We start from the raw sequence: 17,506 nt of genomic DNA, 5'->3' as shown, positions 1-17,506 counted from the left end.
AAAGCTGGGATCCAGGGTGTGTGATCTCAGCAGTGAGATGGGGCAGGGTGCAGTGTCCTGGTAGGCAGCAGCAGCCCCTTCTGGGTCTGCCATTTTTGAGGGAAGTTGCTGGAGCTCCAAGCCAGGAGCTGAAGTTTCCTTCAATCCCTGGAAAGCTAAGGGCATCTGCTCACAGTTCTTATTTTAAGTGTGTGTTGACAGGATCTTCACATGCTCCGTTCTTTGTTGCCAATGGTGTGTGTACTTGGATGGATCCCTTGCGCTGCTGGGCTGCCCTGGCACTGCCAAGGCCCTGCCCAGTGACAGGGATGGGGGCATCTCGGGGGGTCCCTGCCTGCCCCTGGAACACCAAGGCACATGTCACCCCTCGGGCACTTCACACCTGGCAAACGGGCACCACGCTGTGTCCCCTCGTGCTGCCTCTGGCGTGAGGGAGGGCATGGCTCACACAGAGGGTTCTGCTGGGATTTTCCAAGGCAGTCTGGGAGAGGGCTGAGCCCCAGGTGTGCAGTGGAGCTGAAGCTCTTTGGCTCTCTGTGCAACTGCTCTGTTTTCATATGGATTGGATGTCACGGGGGGATCTTTGCAGCTGTGATGACAAGACATCTCAGGTGTTTCTTCCCTGGGATGGGGCAGTGGGTGGTGGTGACATGGAGTCTGTATTTGCACCCATGTACACACCGTGTCCTGGTGTCCGGCTGCCTCTGCAGGACACACGCTGGGCCCTGGGAATTGAAGGAGTTAAACTGCTTCCGAATTGGCCTCTTCATGCTAATAAAGTACCTTGGAGCTGGTCCAGCAGGCAGACACCTGGGTATTATCCGAGCATCTGACATCCGTAGAGAACCAGAGCCTTGATGAGCTTTATACACTCTCAGAAATCCTGGAGAAGAAAGAAGACTTTCCACAGAAAATGGATTTTCAGGGCCAGCTGAAGGACACGATGTTCAAGATCATTGCTTTAAAATTATTTCAGCTGCACTTAATGTGAAGCAAAGAAGAAAAGAAAACCCAAGACAGTGAAAGGATAATGAATTCCGAGTTGGAGCTGCAGTTTGGAAGGGCTGTATTGTGAAGTGACCTTTGACCAACTGATACCTGAACTGGCTTTTCTCGGAGAGCCCTTTGCGGTGAAATGTTGTGTTGTTTTACTTTTATACTGTATGCTTATTCTCCCCCGGTCTTACCGAGTGACCTTGGATTCCAGCCTTTCCTAGAGGGGCCCAGTGTAACAAGGGGGTTCCACAGGGAGCCCTGGCGTGGGCTGAGCTGAGCAGAGCCCTCCAGAACCAGTCTTCCTTTCAGCACGGCACTGCCTGCCCCTGGGCTCATCCCACTCTTATGTCCGTCCTGCTTTGTCCCTCCTCCCCAAATCACCACAGCATGCTCCCTTGCCAAGATAAGTTTTTCAGAACCCCTCTCTGGACCATGGAGCATTCCTTTAGAGAGAGAGTGTCCCCACTCCCAGGGTCTCACCACACAGAGCTCTTAGTGAACTCGGGTCAGTGGATCACCCTCTCTGCTCCAATCTCCTCTCCCTGCTGTGTCTCCTCCATTCCTAGCACATGTTGTACTGGGTTTCTCCAGAAGCTTAGAGATGCTTTTTATGAGGACCTGTTTCAGGGGCTGAAGCATGAACAGAATGTGATATTTAGTACTGGGCAATTCCAATGTAATTTGAAAAATATCTTATTTCTGGCCTACTTGCTCTTCTTCAGCTTACAGAGAAACCAGATAAAAAGCATTGAGGCCAGAGCTCTAATGAGATTCACATTTTGGACATCAGATTAGTACAATAATGCATTTCACACTGTTGTTTCCTAATTTGCTTAATCAGATAAAGGGAGATGAAGCATCCCGGGGCCCAACCTCCCTGTTCCAACAAGGCAGCGCTGAACCCATCACTTGTACGCTGCAATTAGTGTTCCCCACACAGGTTGGTCAAAGCTCATAATTGAATCAGTGTCTCGCAGCTCTCTCAATAGACACCATCCATCCCTGGGCTGGCAATGCCCCAGCAGCCGTCTCGAGGATGTGCACAGCGTGTGGATAGCTGGAGAGGCCTTGGGAAGGAGGGAAGGCTCTGGGGCCACTGCAGTCTGTGCTGCCATGGTGGGGTCTCAAGCAGGCAGGTTCTGTGCTGTGGTAAATCCCAGGTAAATCCTTGCTCCAGTGCCACAGTCAGAGCATTCGGATCTCCCTGTGCCCCCAGGAGACTGTCCAGGGCAGTTGAGGGCATTGCTGGGGCTTGGGCAGGCGTCGGGGCCAAGATGTGACTTGTTTCACTGCTAAAGCAAGTGGGGTGGTCAGGGAGGAATCTCTCCATGGCTGGGTCTTGGGTGACATCCTGAAATGCACTGGAATTGTGCTCTGGGTGCATCCATGTCCCTGAAGGCAGCTTAGAAGCAGTGTGATGTTGGGAACAGGTTTTCCTAACTGTCCTGCTGAGCAGTGCTGCAGGGAGCTGCACACTTTTTGGGAACACCACACAGAACAAGGCAGTTCCACTTACAGCAACTGAGTGCTGAGATCTGGGATGTCTCTACTGGCTGTGGGGCACACCTGAAAACCCCACAAACACTGCAGGATTGGTGCACTGCAGATGCTTTTCTCCTACAAAGTGTGTTAGAGAAGTGAACAGAATGTGAAATGGTGTTTTTAAGGGAAATCCAACCAATGGGGTTGGGCTTGGGGTTTCGCTATAATTCACTGTGAGTCAGGAACAGCATTTCAGTGCTGGTGACATCAGAGCAGACCTAAGAGAACCTCCTAAGTATAATACCATGTTTGAGTTCTGTTACCCAGGAGATTTGTCCTGGGTTTGGTTCTGCTGTAAAGCACATCCAGCTGTGCAGAGGGGATTTTTGCCTCCAAAGGTGCATTAGCTCCCAGTCCCACTGAGGAGATGTTGGTATGGTTTGTTGTGGTGGGCCCCTGTGCCCTCCTGGCACATCCTAGAGCTCCCCAGAAGGCAGCAGCCGCAGGCCCCAGCTGAGCATGCCTTTGATTTCCACTTTGAGAAAATAAGCTCATTTACAAACTCAGGCAGAATGAGCAAATGAAAAAAATAAGTGTGAATTAAATAATATGATTTTGGTACAAACATGGAAATAAACTCTTGTTTTTCCATAGGCTGAAGTGCCATCCTTGTAACATGGGAAGAACCGTTGTAAGTTCACTGCCAAAACCCAAAAAATCGTTAAGGCAGCTTCTTGTATCCAAAGTCCTTCATTATATTAAAAAAATTATTGCAGCACAAAATTTACAAGTGCATCACAGGACCCACTTGCGCTGTTAAACAGATGGCACCTACACAGGACCCAGAAATATATAACAATTTTAATTGAGCCAATGCAAAACAGATTTGTGAAATAAAATAGTACATGCCAGGTCTAATAAGGCCCTCCCAGAAATGGTGACATTAATTTTGTAACGGCACAAGAGGTACTCAGAAGCTGCTCATTAGCAAATGTGCCACTGTGGCCTCTGAAGTCCCTGCTCAGCACGTTTTCCCTGCTGTGCGTGTTCCTGGGAGTTCTGTGCCAGTCCTTCAGCCACCTGAGGCCATGTGCCCAGTGTCCTGGTCAGGACCAGCTCTGTGGGCCAGAGCCCTGACTCTTGGCTTGGGACAACAGCCAGACCCACCTCCTTGGCAGTCAGGTCTGGGACACTGTTCTGGCTACACCTGAGCTTGGCATCCACTGCAGGTGACCTGCTTACCTGTGCCCATCCTGCTGAGGGGGTGGATTGTGGATGTCCAGTGGTGGTTGGGGAGGGTCGGAGCCAGGTCCTCCCTCCCAGTACTGCACAGCTGAGCTTCCAAAATTCCCTCAGCGGCTCCTCTGGCGAGGAAGTAGTTCCCTGAGCTGAACTCGGAAGGCAGGTGGGGATGGCACTGAACTGGGGAAAAGTCCTGTTCTGCAGCAGAGCAGGGTTTCTGTAGTCAGGAGGCAGCCAGCAGTCAATGACGTGGGATCAAATGGGGATTTTTCCCACCTGGAAAAACCCTCATTGATAGCGCTGGTTTTCTTCACCCTTCCGTGCAGCCTGAATTGTGACCAATAGAAGTGCCGGAAAGGGAGATTTGATCTAAAATGACAGAACACAGAATTTCCAAGTCCTTTACCTTGTGCAGGGGGAATAGCAGAAGGAAAACCTAAAACCTCCCCTACTTAGAACTACCACCTTTTTTTTTTTTTTTTTTCCCTGGACTATATCACCTTGATTTGAACTGGAAGGGGGCATGTTAAAGGTGTCGACAGGGTTTTGCTGAGGCCAGATATCTGTGTCCTGGGAGTTTGTCAGAATCCCAGGAAAGGGATGTGAACATGACCTGCATGAGGTGCCATGTACTGAGAGGGGTCAAAGATAACCTTTTCTTTGCCCCTAAACCCCAGCCCCAGAACCCCAAGGAGTGGGGCTGCACCCATGTGTGCGAGTGCTCCTGTGTGATGAGGGAGGGTGAACAGTGTGTAAAATGAACTGCAGGGTGTGAAGTGCAGAGTTGTGGTGTTGCATTAGGGACAATTAGAAGACAATGTATGTAGCACAGTCATTTCCTGCAGGAAATTTATACTGGCCAGCCCAGGCTGTCCTGCAGTGCCTATGGCTCTGGGTGAGCCTGTGTTAGGGTTAGGAATTCCCTTCCATTTCCCCTGAGATCAGCCTGACCCCACTTCCCAGTTGTACCCAGCACATTGATACCTAATGTGCTGTAGTTCTTGTTTAATCAAAAAACTGAAAGGGAACATGGAAATATTTCTTTTTATTTCTCACTAACTGTCGCCAAGTAATTTCTGCTATTATCAAAATGTATAAAATACACCCAGCCTTGTTATATTGAGGATCTTGTTCCCATGAGTCCTGCCTTGCATTGCTGGTGAGAGGATGCCCTCAGGGCTCCCTGGTGGCATTGCTGGGCTCTTTGTACATGGCTCTTCAGGGAAAAAAGTATCTCACCCACTTGCTGTCCTTGCTCATGATGCTCTGGTAGGTGGAGAGATGTGTGTTCTGTTGACCAGTGGGATCCAGACTCTGGCTTCATACGTGCCCTAGGCAGAACATTGGCTGGTTTACTCCTAGGCCCATCTACTTTTGCAAGACACTGTTACAGTTCTCATGCAGCCTAGAAGTGGTGCCAACAGTGCTACTGAGACATGATCTGTTTGTAAGGAGATACCAAGCTTTGACAGCGTACAAGACTCTGGTAAACCTCCCACCCGCAGTTCTCTCAGGCATTCTGAGCCCTCCTGCCAAGGAAGTCTCACTTGTGTCATTTAATCAGTGGATTTTAAAGTATAACTAATTATCACCCTATGCCTCTTGCCCCCCAAATTATTTGTGATGGTTATTCCACACTGTGTAATAAGGAAACTCTCAGGTATTATCTGCTGCGAAATGCCAAGCGGAATGTGCTGTGATACCATGCCAATTAGAAGGGAGAATCCACGTAGAGACCCCAAATCCCGTTTTGCTTGGTATCAGCCATTCTGTGAAGAACTGCTCATTCCACAGTTTGGGAGGAACATGAATAGACAGACAAGACAAGAGATGATAAGCGGATTTCTATTTCTGTGGCTATGTTGATTACAAATGTTTTTTGAGAGGCAGCAGATACACGAGGGAACAAACCCTCTTCATCTGCATGTTCTGTTAGCAACGCAGCGCAGAAAGTGAGCGGATGCTCCAGCAGTACCTTGGAACGTGTCGTGTGTGCGTGGAAAATAGAGGATAAGGAAGAGGGAGCTGAGTGTCTTAACTTGCCACCTGCTGAGCTCTGCGCTTCTGCCTGTAGCACCTTAGCACCATGAAGAGCAGCGCAGGACCTCACCTGTGTCCTGCCACACCTGCATAGTGCTGGCTCTTGGTCTCACCTTAGGCTGGGCAGTGCACAGAGGTTTAATCAGGGGCTCCAACTAAGCCAAGGGCTTGGTAGTTGGGAGCTGTGGGCTCAAGCATCCCCAGCCCAGGGCCAGTGGTACCCAAGCTGCAGTTCCACAAGGTACGGCAGTGCCAGAGCGTCCCTGTGGGCACTCAGTGGTTCTGGTTTGTGGCTGATGCCCCATAAGGCATGAGGTGGTGTCCAACAGGGTCTCCATGGCTGGGGGCAGTTGGAACCCCTGGGCGTGGCCGTGGCAGCTTTCCTGCCATGCCACACGGGGCAAGGGACTGGGGGCTGCCTCTGGAAACTGGTACTGTGGGTGACTGTGTAGCTGGAAAATGAAGGTCTGAGCTGTGCAGACCCAGGAGGTTACAGGGGAGGAGAAGAAGAAGGAAATAATGATTGAAACTTAGATAATAATTTTATTTATAGTCTAATGTGCAGACATGGCTGTTGCTGATGAGGCTACCAGTGACATAAACTCAAGCAGAAGATGTAAGCGAGTGGATATACATAAAGGCTTCTTTGGGCAGTGCCACAGATTTGGACGTGGACCAAGAGAATTATTTCTGTCCTTCACGATTCCAATGAGGAGCGCAAAGGAGATAATTAGCCCAGGATGCTCCGCATTGCTCTTTCCATCTTGCGCACACTCATGCCCACCAAATGTGAAATGTTCGCCTTTTCCCCTCCAATGTGATGGTTGTTGAACTTATTTTTAGTGTCATTTGATAAGCCTCCCTGCTCGCAGAGAGACATCCCACTGACCCAGCCACTGGTCATTGTCTATACCAGTTCCCATCAAAGCGGGCGCGCTTTGTCAGGTTTCGACTCGAATATTCATTCTGCCTCTGAAGTACAGTATCGAAAGTGACTGGATCATTTGAGCCTTTTTCTTCAGCTGCTCCCTCCTTCCTCCCCCACAGTGTTTCCGCTCACGCTAACATAATTTGGCATCGTCGACGTGACACGACACTGGTTTTTCTAAAAAATTATAATACATACATTGTCGATGTTTTGTGATGGCCGGCGCTCCCATAAATTTAATTTCCAAATTGATGGAAGGAGGTATTTCCCACTGCAGAATCGTACCCAATGCTCGGCACCCCCTTCACTGCCGAGGAACACACATACAGTAATAGGTCATTCAATGTCAAAAGGCATAAAAAAGATGAGCAAAATCTTCACAGGCTGCTGCTTGCTGTTGCCTTTAATTATATTAATTAAACTTCGAAATTCTCATGCAAAGAGAGTTGCTGGCTTGTGACGCTGAAAAGCCCTTGGAGATTTGCGGGGGGAAAAAACCCTGAGATACCAGCTTAGTGGCTACTGCTTTTTTTAATCTAAAAAAAATACACAAGCCTACAACTGCTAGGTATGTTTATAGATGATGATGTTTTATGCGCTACTGAACTGTGAATGCAGGAAAGGGGAAAAAACCACCAGCCACAGTGTCAAGGTCTTGAAGCATCAGTCCCTCCAACTCAGCTCCAGATCTCTACTTACAGGCTGTCTTCCCGTGGAATAACGCTCTAGTAATTCCTTCCTGTCCCGGGTGCATAATGAGAGAAAGGTGTCTTCAAAAACTAAAGGGCAAAGTCTTGCTCGCCATCGATACCTCGAGGCACCCTGTCTACATTTTGTCATGCGTGTGCACTTTTCAGTGTTAGAGTGACAAGATTTCCAGTCAGAAGGTTCCCGTAAGGCACGATGGAGGAGCTGGCGAGGGTTAGGGATCTGACATGGCTCTGAGGCACTCGGCTCTGCGCCTGCTTAGCCTGGTGGGAATTGTTATCCTGCGCCTGTGGCGAGTAGTCCCTGTGTAAATACCACGTGCCTCTGCCGCAGCTGAGGAACGCTGCGTCTCCGCTACAAGCACATTGCGTCCTGAGAATCTGTAGTCCTTAAAAAAACAGCAAATAACAAAAATAGAAAAGCATTCTCATCTTTGGTGTCTGCGCTGTCCTTTGGTGTTGCACAGAGCCAGGCACACGCAGCAGCGCTGCCTGGCAGAGCACCAGCGTGTGGATGGCACGCAGGAGCCAAAGCAGGGATGCAGGAACCTGCAGAGCTCGGGTGGATGATGGTCCAAGGGATGCAAGGAAGGGCTCGGTTCTCTCAGCTGGGTAGGACAGTGGCAATGTGGCTGTCTCTCCTCCTGGTATCCACTTCTCTTCCTCTACTGAGATGGAACGCGGGTGAAGTTGATACAGCGGCCCTGGGGAAGAGAGAAGCTGTTACTGGCGGAATAGCACACACAGTGAGGTTGCTGCATGCTAGGAGGAGGCTGTAATTGAAATTCAGATGTTTGAGAAAATAACAAGCCCATGAAAACCTTTTAGGAATTAATGGAAATTACCCAGAGTGAGGCACCACATTTGCCTTACAAATGCAGCTGTAGGCAGTTGCGAGGACACGGGCGACACATTTTGACACTCCCATGTCTTCTGTGAGCATAATGCACAAATTCTGGGTAACTGCACTGAGCAAACTCAAACCCATTCAACTGTGGGAAGGGAAGAGCAAGGGGAGGCAGACCCTGCCCCCCAGATTCCCCACCCCGAGCCAGATCCTCGCACAGTAAGCATGGATAGATGTGACTGTTAGTTAGTGGAGCTGCTGTTGATCTGAAACTGCATTTTATTAGCAATAGCCCCAGCTCTGCTTCTATAAACTCTGTCCTTAGGGGCTGTAAATCCCTGTATACAGAAGGAAAAGGGGTTTCTCATGCCATATCTGAGCAGACACCATTTACCCATCAAGGAGCCCAGGTGAATCCTGACAGGTGTTGGTGTTGCTGAATGAAACAAATCCACTAGCCAAAGTCATGAGCCCTTTTTATCCATTTGGAGCTTATTTAAATGCCCAAACTACCAATGTATCACGGAGTGTTGGAGTAGGATGTGCTCCCACGGAGCAGCTCCCTGGCCCAGCAGCGATCCCTTCCCTTTTATCATGGGCATGTGTCAAGGATGGTGCCCCGTGACGGTGCTGGGTTTGGAGCAGGCAGCAGTGCTTGTGCTCTGAATCCTTATTTCTGCTTAAAGATGTATGGCTGGGGGAAAATTGCTGCTTTCTTCTGAAACCTGGGAGATTCTGGGCCGGGCTTCATATTCCTTTCATAATTATTTAGTTTGATCAACAGTTTTACTGGGTAACAGGGAGGGTGACAGCACACAAGTATCTGGCGTGACTCCAGCAGGTCTCTGCTGGCACAAAAGGGGCAGCGTTCTCATCAAGGGGTTTCCTAATGCTTTCCTAATGTCTGTGTTTCCATTTAAGGAATATAAAACTGGTGTAAGAACTTCTGGCTGCCGCCATCTGCATTATAAATGCAGAATAGGTGCAGAGAGAGAAATCAGAGAATCCTTTAGGCTGGGAAAGTCCTCCAAGGTCACCTAGTTCAGCACTGCCAAGGCCACCACTAAACCGTGTCCCCAAGAGCCACATCCACATGACTTTTAAAACCCTCCAGGGATGGGGACTCCACCACAGGGGTCTGACCCCCTCTCCATGAATACATTGTTCTACTATCCAACCTGAACCTCCCCTGGCGCAGTTTGAGGCCATTTCCTCTCATCCTGTTGCTTGTTCCATGGGAGCCCGACCCCCCCATGGCCACAACCTCGTGTCAGGGAGTTGTTGATCAACCAGGAGTGCAAACAGATTCCTTCAAAACATTAGCAGGAAGCAGGGAATGGGGAATTGCAGTAGTTCTCAGTGATGTAATTAATATTGCAATTTACCCAGCCATGCAGTATTTCTACTGCTGTCTGTAGCTTTCTCACTGTTCTTTAAAGACAATTCCCAGTGCAAGAATTTAGATGAAGTTTGGGCTGGCTTGGAGGGCTTTTCTTGCCAGAATGAGTTCCAGGCAGAGAGGGAGAGAGGAGAGCCTTAAATGAACAATGCCTGTTCTGGTTCCCCACTCATTCCGTGTGTCTCTGCCCCCCAGCCTCCTTCCTCCAGGATTCATGGGGAAGGGAGGAGAGAAAGAAGGAATTATATTTTTTCCTTCTGATTATTCTGATCTTCAGACACAGAACTACTTATTAAGTAGAAGCACTATTTACCAAACAGTAGTTTAATCAGTCTGGTTTTGGCCTTCACAATTAAAACCTGTGTGTTCATGTAATCCATTCCACCAGTGCATTCCCATGCTAGTGGCACTGCCATGATCCTCCAGTACAGTGAGTTACTGTTACACTCTTGTCCCTGTGCTCAATTAAACCATCAATCCAACCAATTTGAATTCAGACGTACCATGCCTTGTAAATCACTGGATCATAAACCTTAACAATACCAACATGTAGTCAGTATGAAATTGCACTAAATTAGTGGTTTAGGACTAGAGTAATTAAAAAATGAGTTATGCAGGCATTCTGTGATCTTTGTAGGGAATATGAGAGCTGTCTCCATGCACCAGATCTAGTAGGGAAAATCCCAGCCTTAAACGCTCGCAGATGCACCACAGGTGCTGCAGGGTCAGAATGTGGTGAGTGTTTAACAAAGTAGAACAGGAAAGAAATCTCTGGCAAGGGGAAAGAAAGAATTCTTTCATATTACATCAAAGCCATTCCTTAAAACTGTTGAGTTTCTTGCTGAATCTAAGCTATGGGATGAGCAAGGCAGAGTCCTCACAGGGCACAGGATCTCAGGGAGTGGGTGCTCACACCCCACCCCAAGTTAGAGCCTCAGCTGGCAATGTCCAAAATGAAAGGCACCAGGAGGGGGCTGCAGGAGCAATTGTGTGTCACGCTCTGATCCTATAGAGCTCCGTGGAGCAGTGCTGGAAGCACATAGGGCAGGAGGGATCCCTTTGGGATGATGTCTGCTCTGAGCCTCGAGCTCAGAGGCAGGTGTGACGAGCACCTTGGAGTATCTGAGTGTGGGTGAGCAGCCCTGTGTCACTGTCCCACGATCCCAGTGGGCACAGGGACACGACACAGGCTCCTCTGGAGCCCACCCTGCCTCTTGCCCAGCCGGGCTGCCCTGCACAACCCCTCAGTATTCCTCAGGAACTCAGCAAGGACAGGCAAAGCAGCCTGGATCTGGGATGGAAAGTGACCATAGCCAGCATCCAGGCTGAGCTGTTCTGCCTGGTCTCGGGTGCTTGTCCTTGTGTGTGGATTCCTTTAACGTGCTGCACAGTTGTATCCATAGGAAGAGGCTCTCTGGGCACTTCTGATGTGTTCAGCATCCAGCTCTGGACTAAGAACAACTGCTTTTCCCAGAGGAGCACTTGGCAGTGCTGTTCTGTCAGAACAGTTGTTGTTACGCCCTATAGTATCTGATGATCTAAAAGTTTGGCTCTCTGACCTTGGAGAACTGAGATCACTCACTGCCCATTGCTGAGACTTGTGTGCTCCTCCCTCTGCCAAGCGTGCCACGGAGAGCATGTGCTCTTTTGGGATTTGGCATTGATCTGGCACATGTGAGCTCTGTGATCAGTGATCACTGATTACTGTGATCAGTTACCTCAGGAAACAAGGTACTGTGTTTACTTTGGAGAAGGGCTGCTAACCCACCCTGTCCTGTGCAGCTCTGAGCAGCCATCAGGGATTTAAGCTGGCATCTCTCTCCCACTTCCTCTTTGTCCCCTAGGATCTTGTAATCTCTCATCCCAGAGACCTGGGAAGCTCAGAGCATTGTGAGCGTTTGGAACTGTCTTTTCCCCCTTCTGACACAGCCCAGGTGTGCTGCCACCAGCACATTTATGGGATACCAGGCAAATCCACGGTCACTTGTCCCTCGTTCCTGCCCGCAGCAGAAGCCCCCTCACAGTGCTCACCCCCTGCCCAGTGCTGCCATCCCACAGCCGTGCAGGTGGCACCTGGAGAGCTCCCACTGGGCAGCCCTGAGCCACGCTGCGGGAGTAGGGATTTAATGCCTGGAGAGCTGCCACAGAGCACTGCAGGCTACTGGAAGGACTAGTTGTTACACAGTAAATCAACAGTGATCCCTTAGAGGAGTGATCCTGAACTAGTGTTACTGCTGCAGATACCAGCATCATTCCTGGGGCTGCCAGAGGAGGCTTTTCCCCAGAATTCCTGAATTGCTGGCTGAAACACCCCTGACAGAGCTGAGGTGAGCTCTGAGCCCCAAGAACATGGCAGAGTGGGCTCAAAGGCCTCCTAAAATAACCACATCATAAAAACAAACAAAATGCAGGTGAATGGTGCTATTTAGGCCCTAATAAAGATTTTTTTTCCCCCTTTAACAATTTTTACCAGCAACTTCAGTGGAAAGGCATATAATTTGTGTATTTTCCTCATATTTGTGTAATGTAACCTCCTTATCGTGTGTGTGTGTGAACCTCATGATATCTTTCCTAGCAATTGGACAGTCCTGTAGGTCATCTTCCAAAGGTCACAGAGTCTGGGGTCCAGGAACTGTGGTTTCACAAGGAACCTCAAAAAAAAAAAAAAAGGCTGCTGTGAGGACAAGGTGCCAGCACAGTTACAGGTACCTCACAGCCACTTTCTACCCCTTGGGCCTGCTTTGGCTGCAGGCAGTAAAGGACAGGAAAAGGAAGACAGGACTAAATTGTTTTAAGAGACAGTTCTTGTCTTTCTGCACTTGATAAATACTGTATTTTGGAGCATGGGCTGAGAAACCAATCCTGCCAGGGAGGTAGTTTAAAGATGTTTTCTCAGTGCCTGCAACTTAGGTGTGTGTTTGGAGCAAACACTGAGGCGTGCAGCGCAGGCATGTGTGTGAGAAATGCTGCTGTTGGCAGCTGGGGGTTATCGTACCCAATGCATGGATGGAGCTGCTCCCACCTGCTGCTGCCGTGGGAGGCAGGGGTATTGGCTGGCAGCCCTGAGGAAATGCCCTTAGAGCAAGCTTTCCACACACTAACAGCACTTACTTGGGAAGTGAGCATGTGGACATGCTGGCACAGTTGCTCCAGCACACCACACCTCGGGAGTGCGTGTCACCAATGCTGTAGCCCTGTGGGAGTTGGGTGTGGGGCTTCTGTGGAACCCCGGGAGATCCACCTGCACTTCTCCCGTGTCCTGGGGCCCAGCACCCCACTCTGTGGTGGACCAGGCGGTGACGGCACGGGCTGGGGGCAGCAGCCAGGGAAGGGGCAGAATGAGTGCTGGGCTGACCTGGGCATTTACCATCCTGCCCTGACAGGTTTGGGGAGTGCAGAGGGAGGGATTTCTTTCCTTTGCCAAGTTTTCTGTGACTGTTTTATTCAGCAGTTCTCCAAATAAACTCCTGCCTTGACTCAGACTGGTTGTGACAGGCTGCCTCTCCTGCGAGCTGGCCTTCCAGGGCTGGGAGGAGAAAGTGCCGAGCTGCTGAGCCGGCCAGTGGGCCTTGGGGGAGGATAAAACTGGCTGCGTTGGTAGCATCTGCTTCAAAAGGAGGTTGTGGCAGATATTTTATTCAGCAGAGCTGGAGGTCTCCTGTCTCTAGAGGGCAGGAGTTTGTTGTTTTCCTCATGCAAGGCAAGCATTGCTTATGCAAAAGGAAAGGATGTGGAAATGGCCTGGAGAGTCCCTGTTTTTCTAGCACAGATCCTTTGGAGTGGGGACCCTGCACACTGTCCCTGAGCCTTAGCAGTGACCCTCTCTCATTCCCAGCGCTGCAGCCTCCCTGGAAGTACCCCCAGCCTGGCAAGGTCTGACCCTCTTTCCTGAAGGACACGCTCTCATTTGCCCTTGCAGGCATCTGCCAATGGAGGGCTCTTCTCCTGGAGCTCTCATTACTCCTTGGAAGGCAGACTGAGCCCATTCCACTGCCGGAGGGAAGGTGCTCTGTGTCCTGGCGCCATCCCAGTGCACACCTTGCCCAGCACAGGCACTCACCCGCTCGCTCACGTGGCACCAAAACCAGGACACATCTCCTGCCATCCTGGAGTGACACACACAGTTGTCCCTGGGACAGCTCCTTCCTCCTGTGGGAAACCACCTGGAAATGAGGGTCCCGCCCCTCTGAAGCTCCAAGAGCCCTTTCCTCATTCCTGCACCATATACGCGTCACTGCAGCAGGGGGACAAGGACAGGAGAGAGGTTTTCTCTGAGACATGTCTCAGAGAAAACTCTTTAAGCTCTTCCAAAACTTTCTGGGATGAATTCTTGCCATGAATGGGGATCCCATTTATGTTATGGGGAACTCCAGCCAGACTGACAGCAGGCCTGATCTCTAGTGCCAAGAAGTGTCCTTTTGTCAGCATCCTAAATGACACCTCTATGTCTTGTTTAAGGGAGGGGAAAAAAAACCCACATAATCTGCTACAGACTATAGACTATAGACGCACCACACTTCAAGCCTTGTAGAGTCAGAAGAAGAGCCCAGTTTTAAGCCTACTAAAACCAGAAACCATCCAAACCTGGTGCTTTTGTGCTTTTTTCATCTAGAAAGGCAAAACAAATCAGAAATACAGTTACTAGGGATAGCAACTTCTAAAGCACGAGTCAATCATCCCCATTATTGTTCATTCCTCCTTTCTGTGCACCTACCATGAGAATAATGGAATTTATCCCTCTCTAAAATCAGGGGTAGCAACAGATAAATCAGAAGTCACTGGAGGAACTGTTCTCCTCAAACTTCTCTTCTGTCATGAACCCAACTCAAGCCTCTCCTAAAATCCCCTTCCTTTAGGAATACTTCCCAGTGTCCTTTTCCTGATGTAGCTCTCTAACCTGAGCCTTCCTGCAGAGACATCCTCCTCTTCAGATGGCTCAGAGACTGAAGATCCAGGTGCTCTACAGCATCAGGTCTGTAAGTCATCCAGGGTCACTTTCTGAGCTCATAACAGAGGAATGACACAGCCAAATCCTGGCCTGTGGATCACATGGCATCTGACTGGCTTATGGCAATGGCTTGTAAGAAGAGAGGGCACCCGAGTTCTGTGGCATTCAGGACGCTATGGAAATTATTTTAAAATAAGTATCACACAATTATTAATGACAACAAATCCACTTTGTAAGTCCTGTGGGAAAAATGTGAACCTGTGGGAAGCACTAGGCAGGGATTTACGTGGGGTCTCGTAGGAGGAAGACTAGCAAGGCTGTGGCATGGTGGGAGGGTGCAGCTCTCTGGAGTTGCACCCACTTGGCTGGAGCTGGAGCTGGCTGTGGCTCTGCAGACGGTGAGGGGGAACCCAGCAGGACCCCTGCTCTGCACACACACTGCACGTGGCAGCCCTCTAGATGCCAGTGTGACCCAGCTGTGTCCAGTGGCCAGGGGTAATTCAGCACTGGTGACATGGAGTGTGGGCCTGGGAAGGACATGGTTGCCAGGGTCTTCCCCACCCCTTAGCCCTGTCGGCTCCCCTGCTACCATAAGAGTAAACTCTCCTTCCTGCACACAGACCCCCTCAGCACATTGTTAGACTACGGGTGGAATGCCAAGGGATTAGTAATCCAAACTTTCCAGATATTTGGACATCCCGCCTCCCAGTAGTACTCCCCGATTTCCTACTACCAGGGCATTTGCTGCAATTCTCCTGCAAGTACCATGGTCACCAACAGTTACCAGCTCTGCTAATTTTTAGGCTCTGCTTCTGCTCTCATGTGCCTTGCTGAAAACTGGGAGTAATTCCTTTCCGGTCAGCTGCGTAAGGCTCACGGCACTGAGATCTGGACAGTGACAGATCTGTGTCTGTCAGGGGCTCCTTCTGGGCCCCCCGGCATCTGGCTTGTCACACACAGTGCTGGCAGCCTCCACATATGTGCACTATGGTGCCCTCCATTCCTGCCTTGGGCTCTGGGGGTGGAGACTGTATTCCCTGAGATGTCTTTCCTCACCAGAAGTCACTGTTGCCAATGTGCCTATTGGAGTGCTCCTATTCTCCGGCAGGTGGGAGAGGTGTCCCATGGGGACATGGTCAGGCTGCATTTACTTCCTTCCCTGTGCATTTTTCCTAAGTGTCCACTGCCAGCTACTACTGAAAAAGCATGTTTGTTGGGATGTTTGTGTGCTCTGAGTGCTGAGGATGGACAGGGTGTTTATGGGATTTGCTCCGTCGCTTCTAGATGCTGTCCAGATCCTATGACTGCCAACCCCTCTGTGCTGCCCGTGTTTCTCTTTAGGATCTCTCCCATAAAACCCAGGAATGGGTACATGCTCCTCGGTTTGTCCTTGTTTTCAGTTCCCACCTTTCCCCTTCTCCCTTCTTTCCTTTGCTCAGTATAATTTATATAATGAATAGCGGGTTTGGAGGCACTTTGTTACACACACGCCCAGAGATCATGCCATTAAGTGCATTTTCTAAGTCAATAAATAAATCTGCTCATTTGTTGTAGGATTCTGTTGTTGATTTGGGAATAGTGAGCTCCTGCAAATCTCAGCTTTCACCTTGCCAACCCTCGTATCCCTGTAAGTGCACTGCAGTTCCTTGGAACCTGTTGGGGTTGGGGGTTGGTGTTGGCATCCCTTCGCTAGATCACATTTATGCATTAGTGCCATCTGTGCCTGCTGCACCTTCTGTGAGCCAGCCCGGCCAAATGACTGGCAGCTATCTGGGACTGCACACAAAAGGAGAGGGAACAGAAAAAGGGGAAAGGAGGCAGAGTCAGTAAGGATGGCACCTGGAGCTGCCTGTGTGCTGCTGGCACTGGTGGGACAGGGGAGCACCAACCTGCACTGGGGTCCCTCCCTGCTGCTGCCAAGTCCTTTCTGGAGCTTTCTCTCTAAATAAGAGAGAAATAAATACCTGTTGTGGCATTCAAATCAGCACTCCCCGTCCTTGTGTTCTGGAGGAGAGACAAACTGCCAGGACTCGAGAGAAGCATTTGCTGCAGTCTAGGAACAGTTTGGGCTCAGTGCTGGGCTTTGCACTGCCCCACGTTTCCACTGGGGCCGGGCAGGGCCCGAGGTGTGCCGTGGGCTGTCAGAGAGCACTGAGGGTCAGTGAGCACTAGGGGCAGGAGGGATGCAGGGTGGCCATGCTGGGTTACCCATTTGCCTTCTATTCAGGTAAAACCTTCTGCTGGTAAAACCTTGGGTGTGAAACAGCCTCTCAGGGATTCTCCCTGTCACTAAAGGGAGAGGAGTGCGTTTGCTGTCGTTCCTGCGTCAAGAACTGAACTGCTCTGAGCTCCCAGTGGGGTCTGAGCATGTAAGAGATGGTGAACAAAAAGCTCGCTTTACTGTATTTGTGGTTTAAGACCAGTTTCTTGAACCCAAGAAAAAGGTTTGTGCATACTCTCAGCTGACAGTTCTCATCGTGTCCTGCGCTGGCAGGTACAAAATACAAGAGCAGATAAAAGTACAAATGGAAGAGTTCTTACACTGAACAGAACTGTCTGCTAAGAGTTTCGAAAGTGAACTATCTGGCTTAAAAACTAATTAAATCAGTGCAGTGTCAGTCTGTCAAGAAAAATAATGGGCCTTACCCAGCCTAACCTACATCAGGGAAGGAGCACAGGAGCTCCTGGCAGAGGGCCTGAGCAGCCCCCCAAGCTGAGCACCCTTGCTGCTCAAACACGTCCCTCTCAAAGGAGGACTCACCTGTGTGTGTGCCTGGATTCTGCCCAGACTGAGCGAACTCTCCTACTTGCAACTAGGTTTATAAATATTTATATATAATAAGTGTGTGTGGGGGGGTGTGTTTCATTCTGAATGACCACTTTCACGCTGTAGAGTCTTTTCCACTAAGAATATGAT

At 49.9% G+C, this 17,506-nt stretch overlaps 1 protein-coding gene and 1 long non-coding RNA gene across 8 annotated transcripts in view; one reads left to right on the top strand and one right to left on the bottom strand.

Moving 5' to 3' along the window:
• LOC126642761 (uncharacterized) overlaps positions 1–17,506 on the top strand; it is a 222,699-nt gene that overhangs the window by 176,717 nt on the left and 28,476 nt on the right. The gene's annotated exons all lie outside the window — the stretch shown is intronic.
• The window catches only part of ANTXR2 (ANTXR cell adhesion molecule 2), a 78,901-nt gene continuing 67,678 nt past the window's right edge, over positions 6,284–17,506 (bottom strand). For both annotated transcript variants that reach the window (XM_050320633.1, XM_050320634.1), the window contains one exon: positions 6,284–8,099. In XM_050320633.1, coding sequence (XP_050176590.1) covers positions 8,061–8,099 — 39 coding nt within the window. In that variant the 3' untranslated portion in view covers positions 6,284–8,060. The remainder of the gene's footprint in view (positions 8,100–17,506) is intronic.

The sequence above is a fragment of the Myiozetetes cayanensis genome, unplaced genomic scaffold, assembly GCF_022539395.1.
Source record: "Myiozetetes cayanensis isolate MyiCay16 unplaced genomic scaffold, myiCay2020 scf24, whole genome shotgun sequence".
Taxonomy (NCBI): domain Eukaryota; kingdom Metazoa; phylum Chordata; class Aves; order Passeriformes; family Tyrannidae; genus Myiozetetes; species Myiozetetes cayanensis.
This window is presented reverse-complemented; position numbering and strand designations above follow the sequence as displayed.